The following is an 11,029-nucleotide window of genomic DNA, read 5'->3' as shown; positions in this document are numbered from 1 at the left end:
CGCTCTGTGCGTACTGTGACTGTGACGCGGAACTCGTAACGCGCTGCGGTGCGAGCACGCGGTCCGCCTGGCCGACCGTTCCGGTCACCGATTCTGGTCAGGAAACGGTCTGTCGGCGGACCACACTGAAAACTTTTTTACCATTTCCTGAAGGGTAAACCCGCCATAGCATGGTAGCTTGACACACAGACGTTTTTTACCACCTTCCAGATGGTAAATTTTACTCTTTCATGAAGAGTAAACTCGCCAGGGAGGGGTAACATGACACACAGACGTTTTTTACCATCTTCTGAATGGTAAACTCTTTTGATTTACTCTTGTCTAGAGTGTAACATTTTTTGGGTTACACTCTTTGAAAGGGTAAATCTTTAACGGAACCCTTTTTTAGGGAGTAACGTATCATCTACTCTGTGCTTTACCCTCCTACAGAGAGTATATTCTTATGGCCTACCCTTTGTCACATGGTAATGTTTACTCTTTCCTTTAGTGTAAACCCCCCAGAGGATGGTAACAGACCCACAGACGCTTCCTTCAGAAGCTTCACGAAGCTTCTGTTAACCGGAGCTCACCAACTAAAAAAAAAAAATGTTTCAAGAGCAACAATGTAGGTATATTTGGCTTCCGTACAAACAATACGAGGGGCACACCAACCATGAACATTGTGAGACTCTTCACTTATTCATACAAATTTATACAAAGCGTTCAGCAATGCACAAGCGGTAAATAAACACTGCACGATACAACTTGAATGCAATTTGAATATGAATACAAGACATTCAGCGCCCTCATATTGGATTAGGCAGAGCGCACAATATTTGAAGTGAGCGACGGCGTTCCTGGGTGGTCGCCCGTCTGCGTGAGATAATGAGACTGGATCACTACAGTGCAAGGCTTTTTCAAAGTCACCAACAAAATGCATAAACTTGTAGCATCACAACAAAATTAATGTACGTACTCACAACACTAGGCCACGTGGCCGTGCACGGGGTCCTGTTAACCAGGTCAAATTAGCACCACTCAACGGCACGCAATGCTCTAGCACATAGGTACTTACAATAAAATGTCCACAGAGGCTCTATAGGCGATGAACAACACACAAGCACAATCACCAACGGCCACGCCGCGCGGCACCGACACTGCTCACATCCGCTCTCGGAGACCAACGGCCGAAAACTGACAGATGCGCGCGGCCTTCAAACCGCAAACGGCCGATCTCGTTTCTGATTGGCTGATTGTTTCCATTTCAAATATCATCTTCACGAGGGTAAACAAGATCCACGCATGAAACGACTATCTGTACCCGAGTCACGATACCCAGGAGGAAAGAGTTTTCGTGATGTTCTGGATCGCGAGAGTAATATTGATATTTACATGGTAATAATACTCTTCGCTGGCGAATAAGTTCATATTTACCACGTACCGTTACTATGCACATAATGGTAGCAGCGAGTTACCCTTTCAATATACTATTATCTTGCGGGTTTGATGAAAATGAACTCTCCAGGAGGTAGTAAAAAAGTTTTGAGTGCATGAACGTTTTCAATCCACCGAGCTCCAGCGTCTTCAGCGAAGAGAGCCGTGCTCCGGTGCACCAAGCACTGTGCTCCGGTTCCCGAGCACGTGCTCCGGTGCTCAGAACAGAGCACCGCTGATTGGTGCTGAGCACATGGTTCTGCGTCACCGAGATGCTCCAGTCGCTCTTATGCATATTTTATGGTGGTGAAGTCGAAATTAATTGAATGTAGTTGAGTACATAGCTTTGTAGTATTGTCACGAGAGCATGGCGATCAGTCTTAGGTACTACTCATGTCAAAAGCTTATAAAGATGTCTCGTTGAGTTTTGCCGTCTTTATTAAGAAAATGAGTTCATTATACAAATGGTACAATGACATGTTTACAGGCGCTACGGGACATTGCTAAGACGCTCAACATTTTCTGGAGAAGAAATTCTTCATCTATTCAAGACGAGTTAGCAGTTAACGCATCTCATTTGAATCCACAATACAGTAGTTACTATATGGCTACGGTACCTACTTACTAATCGCTGGCTCGCGATCTGTGTAACAGGCTAGAAAAGGCCCTCGGTTTGATCAGATATATGTACATTACTCAACACTCTCGACCCTCGAACAGGATCCACTGCCTTCGACCTGCTCGTCTCGGAGTATGTCTCACATTGCTCCAGTACGTGGGAACTCCGAGCAGTGCCGCCCTTGCTGCACCGGTCACGGAGTCCAGTCAGTGAGCTCATTATTGGTCTCCTCCGCCGCTTCGGCGCGGGAGTCGGCCGAGGCCGGCCGCGACGAGCCCGTCTGTTCAGCGCTCGTCCTGGTGCCGGATCCCTGCGCTCCGATTGGCTGCAGGCCAGCGATGTTGTCCTCCGTCAACTCGTTCGGCACCTCGTCTGAACACGGCGGCAGCGTCACCTGGTGAAACGTAAGGAAAATGAAATGGTCAGTTTCGGCTACGGTGGAATTCATGACAATAAAAATATCGTGGAGTAACTGTGTTTATGCATAACGGTCAGTAATCGATTTATGGTCAAACGATCACATGTATACACATACAATAAAACCGAACGAACTAAGCTTGTGGAAGTCTCTGAAGCATGTGCAACAATTGATAAATTGAGGCTTCTTTCAAAATGCTTGCAAAAAAAAAAAATGATCTGCCGTCTGACGTCCATATTTAACGTCCACATATGTCGTCCCGATCCTCAGTTTATAGTCGCTCACTGACCTGACTCAGGCTGTACGGGATGAACCGGCCCTTATCTGGACGAACCATGGCGCGCACCACGTAACTCTGACCCGGGGTCAGGTCGTCAAAGATCACCTCCACGCGCTTCCTGAAAATGGTGAAAATGCGTGCTTCAGTTGTGTCACGTCCCAGGACAGAAAGGTAAAGACGGACGATAGCAATAGTTAAATATCTCTTTAAAGCCAAACAAATTACCCGTATCTGAGTTATTTGATTATCGACAATAATATACCTATTTGTGCATTATCTGCATAACCTGAGCCCGAAATTGTTCGCTAAGAACCGAGATCCACCGTACAGTTGACTGCAGAATAATGTTCCACCATAGACCTCTGTACACCTGTGGTGTAGGTACAGAGGTCTATGGTTCCACTTTTCACAGGAAGCAGTTGCCTGGAGTGGTAGGCTGTGCCGCATTACACGGGCTGAGTGACATAGTTTAATGCTGTGTCCCACACCCAACGCTCACCATAGTCACGCTTAATTGCGCAACAAAAGGTGCATCTTAGCGTTCCTGTTGCGGACGTCTCTGGCTTTCTTGTGTGGACTGTATAGTGTTTGTTACGTCTCGCAGCATTCGGGTTGGCGGCCGGGGGAAATTGTGAGAGGATGTAGGATTAATAGAGGCAGTGAACGAATAATGAAGAAGGGAAGTATCTAATCGGTAAATAAATAAACACAGATGAATAATTTACGGATCAAGGTTCAACAGCGCCCGTCTCAGAGCGCACAAGGAGCACACCTCGCGGCATGCATGTTGGGTCGTTCAACAGCGCCCGTCTCAGAGCGCATAAGGAGCACACCCCGCGGCATGCATGTTGGGTCGTGCAACAGCGCCCGTCTCAGAGCGCATAAGGTGCACACCTCGCGGCATGCATGTTGGGTCGTTCAACAGCGCCCGTCTCAGAGCGCATAAGGAGCACACCTCGCGGCATGCATATTATGTAGGATGACAGAGGATTGATAGGAATAGTGAATAGACCCGGCCACCGTGAAAACTGTGAGCTGCGCGCCGCTCTCCTTTCCTCCACTCGCCACTTCGGTTTCACTCACACCACCACCACTTAAACACAGTCTTCTAAATAGAAGAGTTCGCTATTGACCGAAGACGGCGAGATGGCAGCAGTACAGCACAGACACAGTTGTTAGAAAAGTTAGACGTGAGCGGCAGTAGAGCGCCGCCGTCCACGTTTGAGAGCGAAGTGAACTCGTCGGCGACTAACAGTGAAGTGAGACCGAGCAGAGCCCGGTATCGGTTCAAATACGTGGCCAAAATGTCACTCGATACAGGGGTCGTGACGCAGAGCACAAAAAAGGCGGCCGGCACGCCGCGTCCCCTCACACACCCTTCCAGTTCCCAGGCCCAGGGCCCCGCCGGCCCCATTCGGAACAGGTGACAGGTCAGCCGGGTCGCAGGGTCACAGGGGGACGCCGTTCGCGGCGTCGATACGGCCCATTGCTTCTGTCTCAGAAAAAAGCTATGCGCGGCGACAGGTGGCCGCTGGGCGGGCGGCGGCCCGGCTCGGCGGCGGGACCGGCGAGGCGGGGTGACGGGCGGCGCGGCGGCGGCTCGTCTCGGCATCAGCGGCGCGACATTTGCCTAGTTTGTCGGCAACATCACTCCCCCCTGTGTTCGGTCGTACGTTCCGAACACACACAAATGACCGACAAACTTCTCACACGCTATTCCTATGACTACTCACTAGTAAGCGGCACACATAGACATCAGACATTTGCCGAGCGAATAAGCCAAGCCAGACCAGGCCGACCAACACGGCGCTCGCTCGCCATGCGTTGACTTTTCTCCTCTCGATTCGTCTCGTTCTCAGCTTCAATTCACTTGTGGTCCTCTACTTCATCGTCTTCTTCCTTCTTCGTCTTCCTTCATCTTCTCGACATCCTCCTTCTCCCCGTCTGCACAGATTCACTTGCATTCTTCTTCTCAGAAGCAGATCTTTTGGTGGCTGGTCGCGTGTGCAGTTTCGCGATAGCCGTTTGAAGCTCGGCCGACCGGACTCTACCACCGCTGCCGGAAACACGTGGCGGATGCGTGCCAATGGCCCCGAGCCCCGAGACATGTTTCATTCTTCTATCAGCACCATGTCCCTGACTTCCAGGTTTCGCTGCTCTTTGCGCCACTTGCTCCGCTGGATGAGAGTCGGCACGTACTCTCTTGTCCACCTCTTCCACACATGTTCCGCCACAGCTTGGACATGCTTCCATCGGCGTCGGCGGCGCATGTCTCTGTCTCTCACGAGCCCTGGCGCGAGATGCTTCGAGGCGCCACCGAGCAGAACATGATTTTGCGTCAGAACCTCTGGGTCTGGCGGCTCCGAGCTGACGTGGGTCAGGGGTCGACTGTTGACCATGTGCTCAACTTCAGTGAGCACCGTCACCAGCACTTCGTCTGTGAGCGTCTGTGTACCCACCACCTTCGTCAGAGTGCTCTTCACCGATCGAATCAGCCTCTCCCACACTCCCCCCATGTGGCTAGCAGCCGGGGGGTTGAAATGCCAGTCCACTTCGAAGGCGCTGAGATTTTCTGCGATCTCCCTTTCCATGGCTCGTAGCTCTGCCTTGAGTTCGCGACAACTTCCCACGAAGTTGGTCCCGTTATCGGAGAAGATGACTGATGGTTTCCCTCGCCTTGCGAAGAACCGCCGCAGTGCCATGATACAGCTGGCTGTGTCCAGGCTGTGCACCACTTCCAGATGGATTGCTCTCGTAGCCATGCATGTTGCGAGCAGTCCGTAACGCTTTTCAGTCCTGCGGAATCGCTTCACGTATAGCGGCCCGAACATGTCAACACCCGTACTGCTGAATGGCCGAGCAGTGTCAAACCTTGCTGTAGGCAGGCTGGCCATTTGTGGGGGCCTCGGGAGCGCTCTGAGCCGCCGGCAAGTGGGACAACCTCGCAGGAGTCGTTTCACGGCAGCTCTTCCCCTCACGACCCAGTACTTCTGCCTGGTTTCGTTCAATGTTTGCTCAACGCCTGCGTGACCGCAGTTCTTGTGCTTCTGCAGAATGGCCAGGCGGGTGACTTCACCTCGAGGGGGAAGTATGACCGGGTGTCGGGCATCTTTTGAGACTGACGCGTTTCCCAGTCTCCCGCCAACTCTCATCAGGCCATCGTCGTCGAGGTATGGTGAGAGCGGAAGTAGACCACTCTTCCCAGGGAGCTCTTTCTCCAGCGCCAGACTGCGAGTTTCCTCCGGATAGCTTGTCCTCTGCGTCTGTTTCAGGATCCAGATTTCGGCATCTCTGAGCTCTTGGGCACTGAGAGGTCCGCTGAGGCGCGTTTCAGCGTCTGAGGCGCGCATGGCTGCGTTGTGAGTGAAACGTCTCACCCAGGCCGCCACTCGACGGTACTTGAGCCAGCACGAGAACTTGGTGGCGTCTGGTAGCATGGGCTGTCGTTGGAGTGTGAGTCCAGCGAATTTCTCTTCCTTCACTTCCTCCTGTCCTGCTCTGAGCGGGCTCGCGTCTTGCTTTGATGGCCAGTCTTCCTCATCTTGCCACAGAAATCTGGGTCCGCGGAGCCATCTGCAGTCTGGCGTTAGCTCTGACGCGGCCAGCCCTCTTGAGCAGTCGTCTGCAGGATTCAGCGTCCCTGGCACGTGACGCCACTGCTCCTTTCTGGTCAGGTCATGAATTTCAGCCACCCTGTTGGCTACGAAGACATGAAACCTTCGGCTTTCGTTCGCGACGTACTGTAGCACCACCTTACTGTCAGACCAGAAGGTCACCGCTTCCGTCGCCACTGTTGCTTCCTTGAGCACGGTGTCCATAAGCCTGGCCGCCAGCACTGCGGCCTGTAGTTCCAGCCGCACGATGGACATCTGCTTCAGGGGTGCCACCCGCGTTTTGCTCATGACGAATGAACAGTGGTGATCACCGTTCGTCAGCGAAGTGCGGAGGTAAATGACCGCACCAAACGCAGTTTCCGACGCGTCGCAGAACGCGTGGAACTGGCTGCTGACAACTTTCCCTTCGACTGGCTTGAGGCAGCGCGGCACGGCGACTTCTTTCAGCCGTTGGAGCTCTTCACGCCACTGCCTCCACTTCCTCTCCTCCGGATCAGGCAGTGCCTGGTCCCAGTTCAAGTCCAGCGTCCATAGGTGCTGTAGCAATATCTTGGCTCGGATGATGAATGGAGCGCCGATGCCCAGCGGGTCGAAGACCGATGCTGTCTGTCTGAGGACTTCCCGTTTGGTAGCTTGGGCCTCTGTGGTCGTGACTTGGAAGCTCAGAGTATCTTTCTCGCTGTCCCAGATAACGCCAAGGGTCTTCTCCGCTGGGAGGTGCTGTAGGCCGAGGTCCGTGCTCCCTCGAGCTCGCTCCGATACCGGTATGCTTTCCAGAACCTCCCTGGAGTTGCTCAGCCACTTGGTCAGTCGGAAACCGCCAGAGGCCAGGAGCTTCGATAGCTCCCGTTGCATCTTTATGGCCGTCTCTGGTGTTCTCTCCGACTTCAGAAAATCATCCATGTAGAAGTTGGTGAAAACGGCGGCCACAGCAGCATGCACGTCGCTGTTCGGGGCTGCTTGCTCTTGGTGAGCTTGGGCCGTCATTTGGAGCACGTAGTTCGCCATTGCCGGGGACGATTTGGCGCCAAAGACAACCACTTGCATTTGGTAGACATCTGGCGGTCTAGCTGTGTCTAAATCGCGCCAGAGGAAACTTAGTGAAGGCTGGTCTTCCTCGGTCACTCGGACTTGATGGTACATCTTTTCGATGTCTGCTGTTAGGGCGATAGGTTCCTCCCTGAAGCGCATTAGCACCCCCGGCAGGCTCTTCAGAAGGTCTGGTCCGGTCAGCAGCTTGTCATTCAGGCTCGTGCCCTGAAATTTCGCCGCAGCATCGAAAACCACTCTCACCTTGCCCGGTTTGTTGGGGTTGGTGACTGCATGGTGCGGCAAGAACCATCTCCGTCCCTTGTGCTGTGACGCTTCCTCGGGCGTAAGTTTTCGTGCGTGTCCTTCATGTATGTAGGCTTGCAATGTTTCTCGATACGCACCGGCCAGGTCGGGGTTGCGTTTGAGTTTTCGTTCCGTGGCTTCGAGCCGTTTCATTGCCATCCGTCTGTTGTCGGGGAGCTCCACCCGGTCTTCCTTCCAGAGCATCCCTGTTTCATACCTGTCTGGAAGCCTTTTTGTTTTGCTCTTCAGGATTGACAGCGCACGCTCGTCCTCTTTGGACTGTGCCACAGGCTTGTCGTACTTGGTCCCGAAAGCCTCCGTGGACCACCAGTCCTTCACGGAGGTTGCTAGGTCGTCGTCGCTGCTCTGGTCGTTGCGCTGCAGGAACATAACCTGGCGCAGGCTGCTTGGCACCACCGCTGATATGGAACCAGCCAGTGCCCATCCAAACTCGGTTCTTATAGCTGCTGGCTGGTTGGAACGACCCACTCGTACTTCCTGTTGGAGAACAGCTTCCAGCACGTTCCCTCCGAGCAGCAGTTTCACATCACCGCCATCATACTGCGGAAATTCTAGTCCCCGGAGATGTTCGCATTGCCTGAGTTGGCGGTGGGATACCGTGGGGGCTGTCACATTCAGTGATGGTACAGCCCAGGCTTCAGGGATTTCAATGTGTCCTCTCTTCGCACCATCGCCCAGTGCGCTAACTGTCAGGGTAACGCGTTCAGAGGGTTTCTGCGCTCCGCTTCCCTCCACATTTTGGATGCAGAGCTGGCGAAGGTCCCCGGTGATGCCCAACTCCTGCAGGACATCAGCGCTGCACAGTGACGTCTGCGCTCCGGTATCTAGCAGCGCCAGGACGTCTTTTGATTTGGTTGCTCCGTGGACGCGCACCTGAACGACCTGTAGCAGTGTGTCGGTCTCATCGCTCAGGGAGGCTGCTACAAACGGCGAGCTTCCCGTTCCCTTAGCTTGCGGATGTGGTGCCGCAGCCGTTGAGGATCCGCTCGGAGAGTCTTCTTCCCTTGAGCTTCCCTCCTCATGCCTCGCGTGTCCTGAGCTTCTGTGCAGTAATGGGTGGTGAGTGAGCTTGCAGCCCTTCACTCCGCACTTCCGAGAGGATCTGCAACTCCTGGTCCAGTGACCCTTCCTCAGACAAGAGAAGCAAAGACCGTTCTCGTACACCACTTCCATTCTCACTTCCAATGTTTTGCCCTTGAACGACGGGCAGTCAGTTACCCTGTGTTTTTCACTGCACACCAGACAGGGCGGCGGTGAACGTGGCTCCACTTCTCCAGCTTCGTGGGTCGCTCCAGTCGTGAGCGCTGTCCTCCGTACAGCTCCTTCCCGCTGCGTGCCTGTTGCACGTTTCCGTTCCGACGTCCCGGACTGGACGGCCGAGAAGCTGAGGATGCTGACTTGCACCTGAAGCCATTCGCTGAAGGTCTTCAGAGTGGGTCGTTCTGGCCGTAGCCGAAACACTTCACGACCCCATTCTCTGGCCAGCTCATTCGGCAGCTTCTCCACCACCCTCCTGAGGTTCTCACTACTGGACAGATCGCTTGAATAGCCAAGATTCTGTAGGACGGTCACTGTGTTATGAACGATGGCGTAGAACTTTTCCATGGCTGGAAGATCCGTGAGAGCTGGTGGGTTGGAAGTGAAGATTTTCCTCAAGTGACTTTGGATGATGTCTTCTTCTCTCCCAAATCTTTCTTGTAGGGTTCTCAGAGCTTCCAGGTAGAGGCTACCATTGAACAGCATGCCTTCAATAGCTTGGGCTGCCGGCCCTTCTACTGCGTTCTGCAAGTGAGCCATTCGCTCTGAGTCCGATAGAGACGGCTGGTCGTGGACGAGAGCCTTAAATAGGCCGATCCAGCGAGGCCACTCCTGAGGGCTGCCTCGGAAGGTAGGCAGTGTCAGACGTGGTATACTTTTCACGAATGCTGATGGACCCGGGACGTCACATCGCCGCTCGGAACCCAACGCTGTCACCCAGCTGGCTGGGTCCTGGTTGGCAGTTCTCGGCGTCTCGTCGGCCATCGGAGAGGTACTAGTAGCTTTCGGTGGCGGCGGCTTGCGCCGGAGCTCTCCCAAGCCACTGATCACGCGTCCTTGCTCTTGCTCGTTTCCCTTCTCGCGGCCGCATCCGGTGTTGTTTTGACGACTAGGCGCCACTTCCACAGCGACCTCATCTTCAAAGTCGTGTCTTCGTTCCCACTCCAACTCGTTGCCAGCGGCCCTCCAGAGACGCGCCTTCAAAGTCGCACGTTCCACTTCCTCTTCTAGAGCCCTTTCTTCCAGCAAATCTTCTTGTTTTCTCATCTCTCGTTCTCTTTCTTTCCTTGCTTCTTCCGTCGCCCGTTCTCTTTCTTTCCTTGCTTCTTCCAGCATATCTTCCTGTTTTCTCATCTCTCGTTCTCTTTCTTTCCTTGCTTTGAGATGCTTTAGTTCGAGAGCTTTCAATTCCGCGGTGATTTCAGCCTCCTTGAAAGTGGCTGAAGCCTTTGAGCCTCGTGATATGTGAGACCCGCACACTTTGCTTCCTTCCTCAAGTTGCACCGATGGTAGGGGGAGCATTCCTGTGCGTGACGCTGAGCGGCTCGCTGATGGGCGAGTTATCGCCTCTTCAATTCTTGCGACCGTTTCGGCGTGCCGTGCTGTTATTCTTGTGGCGTACTCCTCCGCTTCTTCCAGCTCGCTCACATCTTGCAACTTCTCTACAAACTCCTCATTTGCCTCCATGACGGCGTCCAGCGTTGTGTGCAGCGTCTCGAGCCGCTTCTTCAATTCCTCTTCACTGGCTCGCCGCGCTATTTGCGCGTCAGCCCTGTTACACGAGCGTGTGAACATGGCCGCCTTGCGACCGCGATGAAGCTTTAATGCCTTCCGTTCAGCGGTGATATCTCCATCCTCTCCTCCTGCAGGGTCGCAGTTCTCTGGCATCGTCTCCCGGTTCTCCGTCTCTGTCTCCTCTTGCCCTGCAGGCTCGCAATTCTCAGGCGTCGTCTCCTGGTGCTCCGTCTCCATCGCGTCTTCCATCGGTCCACGATGCTTCTCAATTCGACTGACACGGTGGGAGCAGAACTTATCGACGTCACGGACGGTCGTTCACGCACAGTATCGACTTATTGTACATTCTCTTCTTGACTTCTTACATTCTTAACTGATACCATCCGGCCCGGAGGACCAGCGAATGTTGCGGACGTCTCTGGCTTTCTTGTGTGGACTGTATAGTGTTTGTTACGTCTCGCAGCATTCGGGTTGGCGGCCGGGGGAAATTGTGAGAGGATGTAGGATTAATAGAGGCAGTGAACGAATAATGAAGAAGGGAAGTATCTAATCGGTAA

At 53.5% G+C, this 11,029-nt stretch overlaps 1 protein-coding gene across 1 annotated transcript in view; it reads right to left on the bottom strand.

The window, feature by feature from the left end:
- Window positions 1-588: 588 nt before the first annotated feature.
- Window positions 589-11,029, bottom strand: part of LOC122380556 (protein NDNF-like) — a 30,401-nt gene continuing 19,960 nt past the window's right edge. The window contains exons 10-11 of the mRNA XM_043363808.1: window positions 2,740-2,848; window positions 589-2,426 (exon numbers count right to left, since the gene is read on the bottom strand). Coding sequence (XP_043219743.1) covers window positions 2,226-2,426; window positions 2,740-2,848 — 310 coding nt within the window. The 3' untranslated portion in view covers window positions 589-2,225. The remainder of the gene's footprint in view (window positions 2,427-2,739; window positions 2,849-11,029) is intronic.

This window comes from Amphibalanus amphitrite, unplaced genomic scaffold (assembly GCF_019059575.1).
Source record: "Amphibalanus amphitrite isolate SeventyFive unplaced genomic scaffold, NRLGWU_Aamphi_draft 000100F_arrow, whole genome shotgun sequence".
In the NCBI taxonomy this organism is placed as follows: domain Eukaryota; kingdom Metazoa; phylum Arthropoda; class Thecostraca; order Balanomorpha; family Balanidae; genus Amphibalanus; species Amphibalanus amphitrite.
Note: the sequence above shows the minus strand (reverse complement) of the source record. Positions and strands in the feature narration are given on the sequence as shown.